The following is a 20,775-nucleotide window of genomic DNA, read 5'->3' on the forward strand; positions in this document are numbered from 1 at the left end:
TGTGCAGAAACAGGTCACTAGGAGGGAAATGGGTTTTCTTATTTCAGTTATCATACAGATGACTATAAGCACACAGAGGAGGTTGTTCAGAGTGTAGCAATGTAACCCTATTAGTCTTTTGTCAGTTTAATTTGTGGGATTCATAAGTTTACAAAGAAGCTGAGCACCAGCAGAAGTCAATTGCTTTTCTTAACCCTACCTTAGTTCTTCACTTCAAGGTGACATCCCAGCACACTAAACCTGATGGCAGCAATATGAGTACCAACAGATGAATTGGGTTCCTCCCCAAATGTGCAGAAAAAATTAAGAAAACAAATGGCCAAAACCAATTAAGAGACTATTAGGAAAAAGCAGCAGTTCTGCTTTTCTACCTGATATGGTACATCTTCCTAGCTGTTTCTTCTTCCTTGCTGTGTTTCATCATTCCTTGTCTCTCCCCCTTCCTTTCTCTGGATCCCTTTCTTCTGTAATTTCTAAGAATGCAGGAATGGCTCCCCCTGTGATTTGTTACAACCAATTTGTGCTACCAGTTTTCTGGTGACTACTCTGCCTCCAGTGAAAAAAATCTCACTTTATTACTGCATTGCAGTTAGTTCCGTGGCATTTTAATATATTCAGTTAGCATTTCCATCAAGCTTAATAAGCATATACTTAAACAGTAGTGTATTTTTGGGAAAAAGAAATAACAGGGCACACAATTCTAAGTTGCCTTGGGTATCAAGGCATGAGGCTCAGGGGTCAGGCTGTACTTAACTTATACAGGAGTGCAGTAATTTCATTGAAGTGCTCTATCTGGAGTAACCTACCACTGTAGGAAAGTTGAATCTAAATGTTAAAAATAAGGAAAGATATATGTATGCAGTGAATGTTGCTAGGTTTTGGGGTGCAGCAGGTAAATCCATGCTATTTGGGTGAAGCAATCAAGTTATCCATTTATTACCCTAGGAAGATCAGGATGCTAGGAGAGCTAGAAGTCCAACCAAACTACAAGTGTTAGTGAACTGTACTGATTGATGAAGTACTCCCACGGTACGTCACTACCTAATCATTACTGCAGGTGCTGTTTCCTGCAGAAGAAGGTCGTGGGTATGATTATAGCAAAAGACTGTCTCCTCTCTGTCTAGCTTTTCTTATCATAAAATCATTTGGGTTGGGAAGCACTTTTAAAGGTTGTCTGATCCACCCCTGCAATAAGCAGGGATATCCTCAACTAAATCATGTTGCTGAGAGCCCTGTCCAACCTGACCATGAATGTTTCCAGGGATAGGGTAGCTACACCTCTCTGGGCAACCTGTTGGAAGTGTTTCACCACCCACATTGTAAAAAAATTCTTTGTTGCATCTAGTCTAAATTTTATCTAAATTTTTTCGTTTAAAACCATTACCCCTTGTCCTGTCACTAGAGGCTGTATAAAAAGTCCAACCCCATCTTTCTTGTGAGCCCCCTGCAAGTATTGGAAGGCTGCTATGAGGTCTTCCCAGACTCTTCTCCAGGCTGAACCACCCTGTCTCAGCCTGTTTTCACAGGAAAGGTGCTCCAGCCCTCTGATCATCTTTGTGGCCTCCTCTGGGCTCACTCCAACAGGTCCATGTCCTTCTTATGCTGGGAGCCCCAGAGCTTCATGCAGTACTGCAGGTGGGGTCTCGTGAGAGCAGAGTAGAGAGGGAGAATCACTTAAACAGGTTCATTATGCAGTCAGGATAGCAAGTTGGAGCAATCATCTTGCCATGTGTTTCAGCCAGATCACAACAGGTGAGCTAATAATGCAGATGTAGACCAAAATGCCTATGTGAAGTTTGACCTGCCAGAGAGCTATGTGCCTCAGAGCCGCTCAAGTGAAACACAGCTGACTTCTATGAATAAAAACATAAAAGATACCTCCTTGAAAGAAATGTTGTTTAGAAAAGGGCAGGCCAGTTTTGGGAATAATGAGTTGCCTCCAAGGTTCCCTGAGCTACTATCAGAAAGGTAATATCACACCTCCAATAGCTGTCACAGCAAGACTTTCTGTGTACTCCACACAATACAGTTCATGATTTCAGTGTCCTACTGAGATACTGGTTTGTATGCAGCGAGACAAGGCTGTCTGCTCTCATGTCATACACAATGAAGTTGAGCATCTTATCAGATGGAATACATCATGTTTTGTTGGGTTTTTAGATGGAAAAAACCCACACATGCAGTAAAAGCGAAGTTGATGGATTTTGAAAGCATCAATTAGTTGCTTTGTTTATGCATCTCAGTATTCAGTTTATCCCCTAGTGTAGCTCACTGTTCTGATTTTTTTGAGAGGTGTTACTTGCATGCTATGACATATAATAATTAGCCCCTCAAAACAGCCTGCCAGAAGGTGGTGTAATACACAGGATGAGCTGCTTGATTACTGGCTGCCAGGGGTTTACGCAACAGCAATCCAACTTCCATCATTCCACTAATGTGTAACTGGCAAGGACTCATGGTGACCCTTGGGATGAAAACAGCGACTGTCACCTTCATTGGCCCAACTTGAGCCCTGCATAGTTCAAAGATTACCAAAAGCAGCAGAACACATCACATTTAATGGATGTAAGCAGACACACAGTGGCTAAATTATATGGTATTTCATCACAGACTGAATGGTAAGTTATGTTTTCCCTTTGTTATTTTTCATTTTAATTAATAATTGATAAATTGATAAAAAAGTCTGATCGTACTCTTTGAAACATGATGCTGGATTCCTTGAATGGGTGGCACAACCATTTAGCTGAAGTTTACCAGCATTTCAAGTACAGCATCGAGTTGCTAGAGCATGACCTCCTTAGAGGGTTTCACTACCCCAAGAAACCTATGATCAAACATAGAGCAGTATGGTATACCACAGAAGCGGTGAAATCACCGTCCCTGGAACTGTTTAAAAACCTTGTAGGTGAGGCCTTCAGTGACATGGTTTAGTGGTGGACTTGGCAGTGCTGGGGTAATGGTTCGACTTGATGATCTTAAAAGTGTTTTCCAACCTATTTGATTCTGTCTTCTCCTATGGGAACTCTAGAGCACCTGCTTGGGTAGACATGTTCATTTTAGAATAAAACTGGCTTAACTACACTTGCCTCTTTTCTGTGAAAGCTGCCTGTCAGCCCATCTGTCTCTTTCAATTTGAGATTTCATTGCATTTGTGGGCAGAACTGACAGGCACCTTCCCCGTTTTGTTCTATCTGCAGTTCAGTGTCATTCAGTCAAGGCAACACAAAAAGACCAGCACTCCTAAACAAATGAAAACAAATGTTTTATTTACAGGAAAAAATCTGTACACTGTGCATACTTAAAAATATACAAAATCATAATAGAAAATATAGAAAGTGTTAAAATGTATACAAACACTGCTTAAAAATGTGACTCCTCTAAAATCTTAAGCTTTGTTATTAGAGTACACATTCATTTAAAAAAATCATCATACAAAATAATTCTCAAAGCTATTAAAAAAGTACACAGTCTATATTTGAATAGTTCAATGACTACATATTATAAGAGTGATGAGATGATATGAATAAATGAAAGGCTTTTACACACAACTCTTTATTTCAAGAACAAAACTCTGAATCTGATCACTAAGCCAAAGAGAAGAAATTTGCAGTGTCAAAATTCATTCAATAATGCAGGCATGCCCAGACATGGGCTACTTTAAATTTCAAACAGGTAAATCAGGTATCCTCCTTGGGTGCCAGAGGATAGCTCTCAGAAGGATTCAGATGCTTTCTGATGGCAGTCTTCTAAATTACCTACTTGACAAAAAAACCACCTCAAACCCAATTTAATTTACTCAATAAGCATCAACTTCAGAGAGCATGAAAGGAAAAATACTACCCATTTATTTTGCAGTCAATGCATTTAATATCCTTTCATGGTACATCTGTGTCAGAGTCCAAATGGCATCTTCCATCCTTCAAAACTGCTGAAGAGAAGGAAATGAAAAAGTAAAACCCCACTATGGACTGGATTGGTCTACATTTGTTTTCAGCTCCTGTTTAATTCAATCCATCTCTAAAATGACTGTGTTCAGTCTGTGCAACCATTGAGTGTAGACACCTGTCTTCATTTAAGAAAAAAACTGTCTTGGTTTTCCTGCCTTTGGCAAGAGTTCTCCAGCAGCAAGTTCAGAATTTGGATGTTTTCACCAAAGTGAAAGTGTCTTGACAAAAGACGTGCAATGATTTAGCTAAATTTGTCAAAGAGAGTGCAGATTAAAGAGTGTAAATCACCCCTCACTCTCTCCCCAAAGGTACATATTTCTCGTATCATGGTAACTTCATTTACCAGAGTTTCAACACCGTAAAACTGCACAGCAAGGTAAAAAAAGGAGATGTAGTACTTTAATCCAAGGAATGACTGAGCTGTGAGTTTACGCTCGGTTAAACTTTACAACGATGAAGGAATGCAACAATTTTTTGTTTAGCAAAAGGATTTCAGCTCAAAATAAGGCAAACTCTATCTTTTCTTTTTTTCTTGAATAGACAGAAGAATACCTTGATTTAACCATCCAAAGGACGAATGCATAAAATGATAGAGCACCACAAGTCAGAAAAGCTACAGAATTCACAGTGGAAAAAGAAAGTATAATTAAATTCAGCATAAACTCAGCACATTTCCTTAAGCTGCTGCTGTGTTTCTGGTTTGTTTCAGCTAAGTTCACTGCTGTCTACAGTACCAGGGCACAGAAATGAGGCTCCATAGTTTTTGAAGGCAACTTACTCCTACTTGTCAGTAATACTTCATAAATTTTAAACCTGCATTACTGCAACATGTGTGAAGGGAGCTCAGCGGTCCAGTAGCAGAGGGATTTGCTTGGCTAATGATGCACCTCAATAGCCCAGCTTGTGCAAACCTCTCTTGTCTACAGTGCTGTTCCACTCTGTTAGCATGTGACAGCCACACGGGAGAGATACAAAGCCATGCCTGTATCTTTCCTTCCCCCCAAACCATGATCTGGGTGGAAAAAGGCTTTTTTTTTCACACTGTCTGCATTTAATGTATGTATCTAAACCCAGCACCTGCCCATGTTATTATTAAAAGATACATAGTTCAGTGTTACTACACACTCCCTGTTTTAAATTTACTGAATGTGATTCTTTGTAAATATCACTCTGCCCTTCACGTGGGATAGGGAAGTGCCCGTAATTGCAAAAATACTTGGTGGGCTTTTCTAAAAGCCAGCAATGCCAGTGCCACAGAGCATAAGCAGTATTGAGGGGAACACCTCTGCATGTCCTTTATGACCCCACTTTATTTATCTCTGCGCCTTCTCCTCTTGCAGCAAATGGAGGCGAGCCCTCAGTTAGCAGACCAGGCACACCTGAACTTGTGCCAAAAACCAAATGAGGACAAGACAAGGTAGGGGAGTAAAATCTCTTTAAGGAGCCACAAGGTGTTTGAGCAGGCAGACCAGTAAAACATCACAGTGGAAACAAGTGCTGGGAAGCCACCCGAGGGATGCTTTTTTTGGGCATGCTTGGGATGCTTAGGCATCACAAGTTGGTCTTCCTCCTCTGTGGGCAAGCGTTTGCAGCACAGCTCTATGTCATCTTCTGAGGTAATGGTGCTACAGCACCCACATTTGCACTTGCAGAAGGAGCACTGACTGCCATATAAATCAGGCAAAGAAAAAGGTATCTGTGAATGCGGAGGGCCCAGTGTGTTAAAAACATAGAGTTCATTCTGTAACACCTCAGGCCTGGTTCTGCATTGTTATTTAAATCATGTATTAAGTAGGTATGCTTAGCGCTTACTACATGAAACTTTATAATTTGCCTTGTTCTGTACAACAGCTATGTTGATTGCTCTGACAAATTACTGAGGGAATAATACAGCATAATCCTGGTGTGTGTAGTTGAGTAATGCAGTTAGTATTTTTCTTCCTTGTGAAAATCAAAGTTAAAGGCTTGTGGCTGCAGACCAGCCAAAGTGATACGCTTCCTTTTCTTTTCAGAACTTGAGAATTTCCTGCTCATGGAAAAGTAGCATATTCACTAGTCCTAGAAAGCTGATCAGCTGCCTTCCTTTACAAACACGTGGTAGCTAACCCTGCATACAGGAGAGACAGACATGTTTTGTTGCACTGTTCAGACTTCCTATGTTTTGCAAACAGGGTACTAAACATATGGAAAAATAGATTAGTTCTATGTAGGTTATCTATTCTCCACACGATTAAATCATAGTGTTATCAAGAAATCAGTATGTAATATATCCAGAGTCTAAGGCTATTATGAGTAAAACCTCTTCATTTTGACATGTACCAAAATGATTTATGGACATAAGTATCCACATAACACAGAAGTACAGTTTTTAGATCATCTGGACACACTTTCTGTTGAGGAATCTTAAAGAGGATCATAAAGCCCAAATTAAGAAACTACACAGAAAAAGAAGGGTAAATCCTATGTAAGCCACATACTCTTCACTTCTGATGAAGGAAATCCATCAGACCCAAACAGCAGAGAGAGAAAAGGGATTTTGTGATTATACTTACATTACTATTGAAGAGGAAATAGTCATTAATGCTCTTTGTACTTTTTTGCCTTTCTGTTGCTTAAGACAAAACACAAAAATTACTTTCCACCACAACCACTCATCTGTTCTTTTCAGCACCTCTTTGAGCTGTCTGCCTTTTTACTGAATGGACATGAGTAGCATATAGCTGTGCTTTTGTGTGCATACGTTCCTGCTGAACTTACCCTAAAAGAAAATGGGCAGTTGTGTGAAAAAAAAAGGAAAATTAACCTCCTGCTGCTTGGAAAATCTGAGACGGAAGTCTTGCCGTGGAAAATAGTGTTTTAAATATATTAGCAACCAGGCGGATTTTTAGAGGTGCCTTAGAGAATATTCTCATTGTGTGTTATGAAGGAAAATACCGAATTATCTCCACATGCAATCCGTAGTCAGTTTTTTTGCAAGCACTGCAGCTTCTCTGGGGTAGAGTCTTTCAAACATTAAATAAAAAATTCTGATATCCACTCCTTATACATTCTTAACAGCAGTAACTTGTGAACAAGTGAGTTTGAGTCAGAGCTCAATGAAATACCTTATAAATGATGTCTGTAGTCCTGAATGCTGTTTTTGCTGCAGAAAGGTAAGCTCCCTCTGTGCTTGCTTTTAGTGTGATGGGTGAATGGTGCACAGCCTCCCTTGCCTTTCTCTTCTTTGTCTGTGCAGGCCAGGGGAACAATAAAATTTCCATCTCACAACCCTCTTGATAGGCCTCCCAGGGAGAGTTTTTTTCCTAAATGGGTTACAAATATGTCTGTTGCTCTCTAAAGAAACATTTTTGCCTTCCTTCTGCCCTATGTGGGCATTTCAGTGTGAGCATGGGTATCTGGCATCAGAAGTACATCCAGTCACTTAACTGGTTTAGCTATGTGTACAGCCATCTCCATCTGCACTGACTTCATAGCCACCATAAGGCCTCCTATGCAGCTGGAGGCCTGTAACTGAGCCTGTGTATGAACAGGAATTAAAAGTCTACTCTAGTCAATGACTGCACAGCTCAGAGTAGTGATTACTTCATTCTTGGAGAGTGTGAAAACCCCATGGCGCCATGAGAAACACTGCATTGTTCAACTGGCTGCTCTGTACATGAACAATAGAGGCTGTTTCACAATGCCAGATTTGACAGTTAAATAAGTTCATTTAAAAAAAGTTACAGTCTAGCATATGTGGCACAAGAGACCACTGACAAATTCTGACATTCACACCCACAACAATACATTATATTTCTGCCTAAGTATGTCCTTTGCACCTTCATGAACTAAGCCTTTTCTTTTTTTTAAGTATTTGCAAAGCAGTAATAAATACTCAGGCTCAGAAAAGAAGTATTTTTCATGCCTGCTACTTAATTACAATTTATAGACTCAAGACTAGATTGGTCTAAGATACATTTTTCAAGTATTCTTCTCTTGTTTATAGTACGACAGTAGTACCTTATTGCACATTGTTTCTGAAGGACTCTCTTCTACAAGTGTGGGAAATTATGTCGTTTGGGGCACTTGACAGCTTTGAAACCTGGCAAAATGACTTTCCCCTTTCGATACAGATCATCCTGCAAACCTTTGTTCATCCTCTGCACCAACAGTTTCTCATAGAGCAGTGGGTGGTAGGCCCCTAAGGTACAAGCTGCATCGTAGTAGAGTTCATGGTAGTGACATAGGTCAGTCTGTCGAACTGAAGGGATGTATTCATACACGTGCACTTCGTTACACATGGACATCATGATGAGGATACCTGGAGCGGAAAGTGAAGACAAAAGTGAACCCCAGATTTCACTCTTCTCACAGAAATTTCCCTATAGTCATCCAATCTTGTTTTTCTTTCCTGCCCTCCTTTGCTGTTGCACACCTTAAGTATTACTTCTGTAAAATCATTAAGTGAAGCAATTGATCTTTGTATTAGAGCAGCTTTCACTTTTCCCTGATACATAAAGATTGCGATCCCTGTAGAATCAACAGGGTAGGACAACAACCATAAGGAAAGAGTAAAAAGCCCGCAGAGGGCTTTCATACCACCATCAGCCTCTCTGAGTGAGAAGACTGCTCTCTCCACCTCCCCCATTTACCCTGTCGTGTCCACAAAACATCCCACAAATGAATCAGGACCTAATGCAGCTGCATACTACTTTTTTTGAGTCATCTGATCACTTTTCTTGCTTTTCTTGTCTATTATCAATTCTTGATCTATTTAGCAAGACAGACCAGGTCTTCATATTCACTTGCAGAATACAGAAGACATACATACACATAGAGCAGTTGTGTGGTGTTTCTAAGGAGCTCTTCCTGGTACTTCTACCACATCCAGAGCTGAACTCTGGCCTGCCAGGTACAGGATATATAAAAAAAATCCAGATATGCCCATTCTATCTTCCTCTGTGCTTTTGCATGTATTTCTTTCAAATATTTACACACATTTATATTCAAAGCTATGAAGATTCTGACTGATTTCCCTTTCCATTTTTGTTCACTATGGCAAGGGGAAACGAGAACAGAAAGATGGGCCAGTACCAGCTATGTTCTGATCAGAAGTAGACCAGAAACGTTCAGGAGGAAGATAGGTGGGCTTTTGCAAACTTTGTTCTCCTACAGCACAACTGTAAATCTGTACTAGCAGAAGATCTTTTTAGCTTTGAAATGGAAGAAATCTTCCTGATGCAGCCACATGTTTTCGAAGGGATGCATATCAGATATTGATCAACAGCACTGTCTAAATTGCGATACTTTCACGTCAATCACAGCTTCCGGAAGCCTCTTCTGTTTCACAGAGCCACGTGAAAGGGAAATTATAAAGTAAGCTTTGGATAACTTTTTTTTTTTTAGATTTCACTTAAAAACTAAAAATACAATAAAATGTATCAAAGCAATTATTGCACTACTGGTATCCCTGTCTGTTGAATATGACTGTCAGCTCTCAGAGGAGACAGCTGTATAATACTGCTCACTTTGCACTTACAAATGAGAACTGATGTAATTGTTTTATTCTGTACAACAGCTCTGGAATCGTAACACATCGAAGGTGTTTGGGTAGACCTCACAAGTGAAATAAATTAACATAAATCATTTTGGTTCATTAATTAAGGAAAGACATTTTCTGAAGTTCAGTTTGCAGTTTGGGAACACACAGATTTCAATGGCTTGCTAATGAAAAGAACCTTATGTTCTCCCTGCTGTGTATCATTAGATTATCAAAATGATTTTTCCCTGCCTGATGTGTGAAGTAACTGAAAACCAATTACTTCTGTGATTAAATCTTCTTTTATCATAAATGAAAGGTTCTGAAAATGTTTTGGATTGTTTTACAGCTTTACACTCTATGGGTTTTAGAAAAGCCAAGCATATAAATTTCAAAGAAAAGTCCACAAATGTAAGCAAAGTATGAGCTTAATAAACCAAGCTGTTACAAAGATGCTTTGAATTGTATCCTGCCTAGAAACTATGCCTAGAGTTGTTTTGTTTGTTGTTTCAGTTTTACAAATGCTTTCGTCAGCTTTTCCACTGCCAACCTCCTTCCTCCACTGATGGAGAGCCCACCTGCCACTCCAAGGTAACCGTTATCCAGCTGAATCAGAGGATGGATGGTGGAAACGTGTGCAATAATGTACCACGTTCAGAAGCAGTAAAATGACTTCTCTCCTGCACCCAGAGCCAAACCTGGAGCCTGGAGTTTCAAAAGCTCTACCACCAGTCTCTAAGGAAAATTGGCTCTGACTGAAAGTACAAGCCTTAACCACAGTGTGTTTCATTTCACTGCCATGTTTACCCAGCTAACCTTAAAATTAATAAAGGAAGTTGCTATTTCTGGGATAGGAAAACTATCAAGAGCAAATATTGGGGCTCCCTTATAATTTCTTTAATAACCACAAAGATGGCCACATCACTGCAAGGATGGTACAACAATGACAAAATTTTAACAATATCATTGACTTTCCTGTAAATCAGTTAATGGAGCACTTAGGGTTTTAGTTCTTTGTGATCTGTGGATCCGTGTCCTCCAGAATCAATCCAAAAGGCACACTGGGATATTTAGTTTAGCTTCTTGCTTTTCCTGCCTTGTTCCATCCAGTCCATGTCTTGGGATTTCAGATTAGGCTGCTCATAAATAACCAGTTTCTGTCAGTCCACTCAAGTTTTTGCTCATGCTGGACAATGATGTTTTGAGGGAGGGAAGACAAACCCCGTTCTGGGGAATAATAGTAGTCAGTGCCAGGCTTTTTCTCCTTTAGCACTACAGACCTGCAGCCAAAGAGACCAATGGTGTGGTACAACCAGCACTCTCAAATACTTATGGGTGAGATCCCAGGGCATGCACTACACAGTCAATCCACAAGAACCTGAGGGAGTAGGTCCCTCCACTTTGCTGTCACAGCTTCCATATTCTTCCTTGGAATGATCTGCTTCTGCCATTCCATTCAAAACCAGAAAGTAACATAGCACTATATAAAAAAAAAAATAAAAAATTGAGGAGTGGGGCTAAACCCCCCCGCCCCCCCCCCCCAAAACCCAACACAAATCAAGCAGCTTTTTTGGAAAAGAAGCTGTTTTCTTTGTATGCATACAGTCCTCACTAAAGTAGGGAAAAAAATGGGCTCATTTCTGTCCCGTACCTTACAGGATGGGAGGCCTCTCCACAGGGGACAGCCCTAGTGTTGTAGAGCTGTTATTTCTATCAAAGTTCATAAAAACATTAACTAAGCATCTTTAAAACAATAGCAACGGTTTAGACAATGAGGACATTTACACCACTCCATGTACTAGGATGTATTCAATTTTTACTTTCTAATGCCGTTATCTACTAGCTTGTTTTTCTTAAGCCTCTAGCTCAGCACTGGTGATGGAGCTCCCTGCGCTACCTGCCTCATATTCCCGCCCATGGTTTTTAGTACCACTCTTGAACTCAATTTCTTTCTTTCCTTGGTGCTAACATTGCAGTGAGTTACTGCCATCTGTATCCAGCAGGTATAAGTGTGCCAGACTGTCTATATTTTCATCTACCTCACAATTCAGTTTCCCCATCTTCCCTCTCTCTTCTAGTTACCTTCAGTGATCTTGTAATATTTTTTCTAAATTACCAGTAGCTTTTTGGCACTTAAATGATCCCCAAAATACTTTTTACATTATGTTTGAGCTTTTATGAGTATTTTATGTTTTGGATGCAGTCTGAAAGATAAAGAAGATGTATGCCCCTGACTGCTTACTGACTTGATCTTGCCTCTGCTAACCTGTTTTGCTTGCCAGTGTACTGTAAGAAGTCCTACACTGCTTCCCATTTCTTATCTTTACAAATCTATTATTGCTTCCTAGGTTTCTCTTCTATGGCTGAACCTGTTTGCATTTCCTCCTGCACCTGTAGTTTCCAAATGTCCCGTATTTACGTCTTTTCCCTGTATTGCCTGCAGAGTACATGCCTATACATACTTCTTTTGTCCGTGTACTTTTCACGTTACTGCCGAATTTGTCTGCAAGTTTGTTTTGTATCTTAGCAGCCCTCCATGATCATCAGCATCAGTATGAATGAAAAACATATTGTTTGATAGCCTGTAGGGCGAAGAATTTCCATATGATACACTTCAATATTTGTCTTTGCTCATAGTCCTTAAGTTAGTTTTCGGTCAATGCACAATTACTACATAATGAAACAGCACAGACCTAGGGTGACATTAATGAGCACAATGTCCCAACACCTTACGCTCTAGACAGAATTAATCTCACTGATAAGTTCACTCCCATCTCTGACCTAGCTGGGCTAAAGTACTCTTTATAGACAGTGCAGCAGACAGGCATTTCTAGGACAAAAGTCATCTGACTTATTTTAGATGTATACTTTAGGACACCTATATTTAGGATGGATTATTCCCTGTAAGTGTAGTTCCTCTCCAGTGGCTAGGCAGAAACTGAAGAGTCTGGCTCTTGCTATCAAGCACCTCCTCTTCCATTCTCTTAGGTCAGAAGCTTTTGGAGCATTGTGAAAAAATAATCTAACTGGCTTTTCCAGGAGCACTGTAAGAAGAAATGAAAATGAGGCGTGATTCATCTGACCAAATGTGCCCACTGGTACAGTTACCCACACCTGAGATAGGTATCACAGGTTCCTTTGCTGTCCATAGATGAAAGTATGCACTTTAAGGAAGCAGCACATGTCTACTCATCCCAGAGTAGGCATTTAAAAATAGATCATACAACTCATGTCTTAGAAGTTCCTGTGTCCTTGTCGACTGCAGGGGAAGCCTGAGTGGCACAGCAAGCAGGTGTAAAATGGCCATCAGACCTGATTTCTTTCAGACCTGTTGCTTAATCTTTACAACTTTTAGGTCTTAATATACAATCTAACATAGTAAGGAAAAGGTCAGAGTATCTGGCATGATTTCAGCTTTGGCAAGTGTGACTAGTGCAACCACGCATTCAAAACTGAAGATATTTCTGTATAGGTCACTAATTCTAATACCCTTGCTGGATTTTCAGAAGTCACATTTGGATTACAACTGTGAAAATTCAAAAATGCAAAATAATTCTACCTGTGTGGAGAAAAGTTGTTTTATAGTAGATCATTCACAAGTATGCTTTATGAATGTTTTATAGTTGAACAGCAATGTTCATGACTACCGCATTAGACAAAATAAGCATTGTGAATCACAGAACGGTTTGGAAGGGACTCATAGAATATTCTTGAAAAAATATTTTTAAATATATTATTCCAAAGAAATTATGTGGCTGTCAGAGAAGCAGTCAACCTGCAAGTTTGATATAACAGTACCATATTAGATGCTGTATATGATGAAGTATTATGTATTTCAAAATATTATATATTAGTATTTCAAATCCTTAAACAGATGTGTTACTTTTTTCCTGTTTGGCAGATATCTGTGGTGTCAGGAAGTGTTGGGTATGTTTTAAACTCAGTTCAGTTGGCACAAATAAAATCCTGAGCTTTCACAATCTGCACTGAATACATTTAAACCAGAATTAAATTAAGATTAAACTCCTTGCATGAATGGTTTACACAAATGAACACGTACCATGGATTCTAACCAAAAGGAGAAAATGTTTTTCAATTTGTTCTTGGCAATTTTAATGACCCAAGAGATTTTGAATTTCCAACATGCATCTTTTGTACAACACAGTTAAGCTTTGTGGTTAACACACTAATTTAAAAAGAATGGTCTCTAGTTTACAGGTAAATAAAATATAGTTTAATATACCTGAATACAACAGATGCTGTATGAAAGCATCTGGAATAGTAAGCGTAATTCAGATATTCAGCAAGAACTCAGTATTAATTTTAACAAAATATGCTGAAAACAAATACACATAATCTGATTATTGTACTCATAATGTGTCTCATTTCACAAACACAACAAATCTGTTTACAGAAAAGAATTTAGCTAGACACACTAATAAGTTTATGTTTGATAACCTGTGCACTTGAAAACATTACAAGTAAACATAAAGCATTTAGAACATGTAGTTTTCAATATGCTGGTCTACTTCTGTAGTCTGTCTTGACTGGAGTCTTTTTTAAGATTTAAGATACGAGAGGATTTAAGATACGAGAGGAAAATCTGTTACTCCTTGAAACTGGGCCAAACGTGCCTCAGTTATTCTTTGGAATATATAGTGAAAGTAGCTCTGGCTTTTTAAAATACTGTGTTTCTGAAAAAGGGTTCTTTTAGCTCATGATCTATGATGAATACTAACCACAAGAAAACCAAATATTTATTAAGGAATTTAATTGTCACCAAATGGCCTGGTGCCTAAGCTTAGTAAATTGCGCAGTACTTGGCATCTTTCATGTATAGAGACTCTCATTATATAGTAGACCTAGAAAATGACATATTTATCACTTAATGCTGAATGCAAAAAGTGTACATTAATCACAGTAATATATTCTGAAATATGAACATAGTCTGGAAAATGCTGACCACTAATCATATAATTTTAAATGTATTACTCAAATTTGGGTGATACACTAGAGTAGTAAAGATTTTTTTATGTGTGTGATTTGGGGTGCCGTAAGAAGAAAGTTTGCTCTTTTACCTCTGTATTTCAGGAGGTAGGAGGTAGGAGGTGGTCAATTTCAGAGTCCTTTTATTAGAATAAGAAGAATTTAAAGCTGATGTATTTGGAGGTATTTATTTTTGTGGTAATACTTGAACAAAACTGAGCTGGAAAAAGTAAACACTATTCTGTTCCTTCACCAACTGCTGGCAAACAGCTAAGTAAGTAAACAGTAATAAAGGCAACTGTTAATAATGTCGAATTGTTTCTTTCAGATCATGCAAGTGTATTTTTTCTAAGCTGAGCTAGAGATCAGCTGTGTTCTTCTATTCAACATGCTCTCTGAAGCAATTTTAAGTTTAGTCATGCAGTGATCCGCTAATGTTGCAGTGTAATGATAGTCTTGCTTCTACTATTGTCTCAGTGCATGCAAATGAAGATTAAAATAATGTTATCAACTACTAATGATGCATAACTCTTAAATCTGTAATGTCAACTGCAAAGCCTCAAACAAGCCTTTCTTTTTCCCAACAATAAAGTCATCTGGGCTTAGTTATTTTGCGTTCAGTAGCTCATATGCTATGCTAAAAGCTACAACACATAGCAAAGACTACCACCTACACGGATAATGTATAATATTATTTTTAGACCATGTCTTGGTTTGGGATTAAAAAAAAAGACAATACAATACCACAGTCAGAGCTTTCAACTAGCTTTCTAAAAAGACAAAAGCTGTTTGGTATAAAGGTATATGCATGGAAATTTCAAGTAAAATCATGTCTGAAGACATAAGCTAGCAAGGTGTACTGGTAGACTATGACAAGTAAGAATTAATATCAAATCCAGTTAGTAAACAACGGACAGGAACAAAATCTTCATAGAAAAACCTATATACAATCTAGACATTATTACAAAGCCCGCAAACTTTCCAAATGCTAATAATGTACCACCCCATCTAATGCACACAGAATGCTGCTCTTGAGAAATTCAAGGAAACGGTTTTAGCCTTGGTCTTCAGATGACAAAAATGTAAGGTCAGCACTAGGTTGTTTACACAGGCTACCAAGGAGGGTATAGGAACAGTTCTCTTGCAGAAGAGTGGTAAAAATAGAGACTGCTGATATATACACCCCCAGCCTCAACTAAAAACTCAGCACTGGTATGTTCTGAAACAGAGGAGGAAGACTGAGTTCATACTTCACAGTGAAAAATGTATTAGTAGGAAGTGAAGAGGTAACATTTATTTCTGATGCCAAAAGATAGAGCAAATCCTTCTTTAAGAACAGTGACATTTTCTCAACTGTTAATTTAGGATTTGCCAGTGGAATCCAAGTTCAAGTTTTGGCGTCTGGATGTTTACATTTCTTCTGAGAAAAATGGAACAGGCCAAAGACGTGATATAAACATATAAATAGCAAACACAATTTTCAGCCAAATGTGAACCAACAAATTAAACTGCAAAATGTCACCATGGCAATTGCCTAATGCTAATGCAAGACAGTAATACTGTGCAGAATTTTGTTCAAAAGCTTGAAGGTGACAGTTGCAGACATGATGCAAAGATACACAAGAATGGGTTCTCAAAGCTCATCTAAGGATTAGATTAGGAAAACAAACAGTAAATAGTTTATAATGAGGAGTGACATTAGCTAAGCTATGACATGTCACATAAGGCAAAGTTACAAGCAAGGGAAAGCCCACACTGGTGACTCAGAAAACAAGCCAAAAAAGACTCCCATATTAAAATAAATTATTTTACCCTAGAGAACCTTTCCCCAAAAAACCAAAACAAACCAAAAAACCAAACCAAAACCCAGTCTCTGTGTTTTCTAGGTCATTAATAATCTTTAAGCTAGAAAATACCACACTAAAGGGTGACTTGTCTGTGACAAGTTAATCCTTCCTAGACATGGTATACCCCAGGAGTAACACCTAGCAAACAGGCCGCAATCTAACAAGACAGTGAGTTCAGCCTACTTTCAATGGTGTCCTGAACTCACACCCATCACTAAGTCATGCAGAAAACAATGTTAAAGTTTAAACAAATTTAGCAGAAAAGACTGCAGCAAGATGTGGGTCTGCATGCAGTGCTAAGGTGCAGCCTGATACTGGCCATGGATGGGTTTCCATAAGCTGATAGAAGAGAAATAAAGAAAGGATAATCTACAGGTTAGAACCTGATGCAGAAGAATGGAGAAACTCTAATCTTGGAGGAAGCTGATATTTATTGGGTAATACTCATTTCACCTGGCTTTAAACCTCCATAGTGTGTGTGTGTGTGTGTTATCATTTCAGAAGAGGCTGGAAGCAGTGACAGACTTACGCCTTACTTTGTACGCAATCTGCAGAGCACCACCAATGCTGCTCTGTGCCACATTTCTCATCCTCTCCTCTCTCCTCCTTTACACTTGAGACATGCGCTGCACTCCCCTCACCCCAACTACCAGCTATTACAATGCTATTGTCTCAGCATAGGGTTTTGGGAGCCAGGAGCTCCAGGAGGAACTTATGCAAGTCAGGGCATTCCATATCCCAAAGTGCATGCAGAAAATCTTCCTAGCTCCCATGCAATGGAGAAACCAGTGAAAAGGTCCTACCTCTTCTCACTCATTCCCCTAAAGACACAGCAGGTGAGAGACTATCTCTTCCTCATAAATGACCCACTGGCCCCTTTTCCAAGAGACTTAATAACATTGTGACGTAAGTACTTTAATATAGCTATTAACAGTGTTAAATGATTCCCCTGACATCAATCACTGCTGAAGGATGCTGACTCACTGCTGCAAAGCACCATGAGAACACATTCCACCAAGCATCCTCCCTTTGGGAAGACTCAGCTTTTTATAAGTAATGCTAAGTGGCAGAAATAGATAAAACTGCCGGGTGAGAAAAGCAATTACTGAAGAAACAGTCTAAGACCACCCTAAAATATTCCTGACATTCCTGAAAGGAAAAGGTCTGACATTTCCATGTTTTAATTTATACCTTTCTCTAACTTTGTAAACTGGGACTACAGAGTGTTAAAAAGCTTTAAATAAAAGTGCTTCACTTCATCCAGAACCATTTTTTGTCTGTTTGTTTGGTTGGGTTTTTTCTCTTTTCCACATTACTGGTAGCAACAGTGACCTGAGGAACTGCTGCTCTTCCTCCATAAGTAACCATCTTCATGTGTCTGCCATCTTCATTCCCAACTAGATTATTTACTGCATGAGTTGTTGAGAGATACCTGATCTGAAGACCAATGTGACTTTTCAGGGTTTTGCCAATCTATCTACATTGTATATTTATGCTTTATCTTGCCCTTTATTTTCACCTTTGACAATATGCAGTTGCTATTTCTGTGCTGTCTCCCAGTTTTTATTACGTTACACATGCAATGCACGGCATCCATTCAATAATGTTATCAAAATAAGTATCTCCCTAAAAAAGTATTTCAAATGCATCTATCAGAACAGTAGCTAGTTATTAAATGAGGCAGATATGACTCCCAACAAGCTTGCCTTACTGCCTAGCTTTCTTAAAGCTAATAATAGCATTACCACGATGTCTAAGCATATCCTTTGAAAAAGAACAATACAAATAAAATCCCCAGCAGAGGAGAAGGAGGCAAATTTGCATTCGTACACACAGAGTATATTTATCTATACAGCTTTTGTTGTTACTGTTGTTGCTTGCTTAATGTGGTATTTTCAAAGCTTTCTCTGCCTGAAGAATATTTTTTGTCAGGAACATTTAGATTTGGGGTTGAAGATTACTTTTCTATTCTTATAGTGAAATTAGCTCCATTTCTTCAAAGAAAGCTTTTGAAGTGTTTCTTATATATGGTAGAAGTACAGATTGACAGCACAATGATCCTCTTCACTATTCTTACAATCAGCAGCTGTTAACCTATTTTTATCAACAACTCCATTACTCTAAGAAATGCTTTTGCAAAATGTGAATGCAGCTGGTGAGATCATTCCACATGAGCAGTCTTCTTATGAATTTTTACAAGCAGGCTCCAAAAATCTCACTTCAGGAAATAACTGCTAAGCTATCCTCCTCCAACACACAAGGCCTCCTCTTTCCACTCATGCTCCAGGTAAGCACAACCTACTCATATCATCAATGGGCATCTCCCACGATCTGATGGTCATCCCTTTGAGAGCTTCAGCACCCTCCCTAATGCCTTTGGTGGGGCTCCACAATATGCTGGAATGCCACTACTGCATACAGAGCCAACCTAAGAACTGTTTTCCCATGTTGGATGCAATCTCAGGTATCTTCGCTTTCAGATAGAATAAAAGCATTTTCTGACTGCAGCAAATACATAGACCAGTATCACAATGTCAAGGAAGAAAGGATGGAGTTTTCAAAATGGAAGACAGTATTTGGAGCTTTATTGCCCCCTGTGTCTCTAGAAGCGTGAGCAAGCAAGATCCTGTCTCAGCCTTGCTTTTCTGACTACTTATATCCTTCAGACATTCATGCTCAGGACCTGCTATGCATCAGGTAAGTCATTATGCTGCATGCACTGCGGGCACAGTGCCAACTTATCCCCCAAGAAATACTAAGGAAGGACAAAAAGAAATACAGTGAAACTCTACTCCTTCAAGTGTAAGAAGAAGAGTGATGTTTTGGGCACTTTCAGACTGACCACTCGAATCTGAAGCAGGGCATGAGAAATCAGAATCACAGAAATGTCTGGGTTGGAAGGGACCTTAAAGACCATTTAGTTCCAGCCTGCCTGGCATGGGCAGGGACACCTTCCACTAGACCAGGTTGTGCAAGGTCCCATCCAACCACCACTGCCAGGGATGAAGCATTCACAACTTCCTTCGGCAATCTGTTCCAATTTCCTGACAAACTCATCCCTTGATCTGTGTAGGGAATACTGATTGGCCCTGTCAGTGATTTCATCCTCTCTGTATCTGCCATGTTTTCACCTGTTTTCTGATGCATCTCTGCTCTATGATCCCAAAGAAGGACTTCAGAATTGAGTAGATTCTAAACAGATAAATTAATATGGAATAATATAAATTTCTCACAAATATATGTATGCTTTGTAAGTATGGTATACATACTATGGATGTGAAGGGCAAGAAAGCAGGGCATTAAATTCACCCAATTATTTTATTGTTCTCATACTGTGTGATTTAGCTAGTCATTGTTTCTGTACGAAGTACCAAGAACAAATAGTACACGTGTATGGACCTGACCCTCATGCAATGCACACATTTACAATTTTTTAATTTTTCTTTTAATCTAACATGTTTACTGGCCCACCTCTGATATACCTACCAATAAAACCTGAAGAAGGAGGGTTGGGCTGTATCTTCTCTTTAGTGTTCTCCTGAATGATGTCCCAGAGCTGCCATATAAACTTTGGATGGAGAATGTAAAACGGCTGATTTGGATTCTTCCTGCGATGCTGTACGTAGGGAGTGAACAGATTGTAGTCTGGCTTCTTATACCACTGGCAGAAAAAAAGTAGTATTTATTTAAAATCCTATAGTATCAAATGTGTTTTGAACACTACATGTACAATAACATTTGGGCTCTTCAGAACAGAAGGAAAGGTAGCAAAGCAGTCTGCACAGGTGGATGCTTCTCGAGCAAGCCAGTCCTCACTCTGAGCTATTCTCTTTCCTGTCTTCAATCAGAGACTCCCAATACACAATTGCACTACAGCGGGATGAGCCAACCTCACAGGCCCATGTTAAACAAGGTGTTCAGAGAGCCTTGACACAAGATACCCAGTGTGCGGGTGACCCATCCTCTTGAATGTGTCCCTATCCCTGATGGAGGCAGCAGCAGCACGTGAGACAGGCTGATGGCAGCCTGCGTAGGAGGCAGGCAGCCTCTGGCATCTGTTGCTAAGGGAGTTCAGCAGATGAAGATTCACTTTCTACTTTGCAGCCCGCTCAGCTCCAAGGTTCCCCTGCCAAGAACCATCAGATCAACTGGTCCACTGGAGCTGCAGCACCAGCCAAAGCACAGACTCCCCCAGTGACAACCAGATGGACGTCTGCAGCTCTCAGTGAGGGGGCAGATGATGAGATGCAGATGGCTGTGGGGGAGTGGACACGAAAGGAAGACTGACAGGGAGGAGGCCTGAGAAATGGGGAAGGTGCCAAGACAGATTTTCATTAGGGTGTTGTATTTTGTCTGGGAAGAAGAGGGGAAGGTGGGGAAAAATGGATGCAATTCTTCACCTTTCCTGATGAAAACTCCATTTGAAATCTAGCAATGTTCCCTCCTTGGCAAACCCAGAAAAGTCACTGTTATGTGA

The 20,775-nt window shown here is 39.5% G+C and overlaps 2 protein-coding genes across 3 annotated transcripts in view; one reads left to right on the forward strand and one right to left on the reverse strand.

Moving 5' to 3' along the window:
- Positions 1–10,137, forward strand: part of LOC308219470 (opsin-3-like) — a gene marked incomplete at both ends in the record, with an annotated part of 79,056 nt that extends 68,919 nt beyond the window's left edge. Inside the window, one exon of the mRNA XM_080614483.1 lies at positions 9,979–10,137. Coding sequence (XP_080470609.1) covers positions 9,979–10,137 — 159 coding nt within the window. The remainder of the gene's footprint in view (positions 1–9,978) is intronic.
- ST6GAL2 (ST6 beta-galactoside alpha-2,6-sialyltransferase 2) overlaps positions 7,979–20,775 on the reverse strand; it is a gene marked incomplete at both ends in the record, with an annotated part of 47,248 nt that continues 34,451 nt past the window's right edge. For both annotated transcript variants that reach the window (XM_080614482.1, XM_080614481.1), the window contains 2 exons: positions 7,979–8,247; positions 19,785–19,959. In XM_080614482.1, coding sequence (XP_080470608.1) covers positions 7,979–8,247; positions 19,785–19,959 — 444 coding nt within the window. The remainder of the gene's footprint in view (positions 8,248–19,784; positions 19,960–20,775) is intronic.

Source organism: Psittacula echo, assembly GCF_963264785.1.
Source record: "Psittacula echo genome assembly, chromosome: 3".
In the NCBI taxonomy this organism is placed as follows: Eukaryota; Metazoa; Chordata; class Aves; order Psittaciformes; family Psittacidae; genus Psittacula; species Psittacula echo.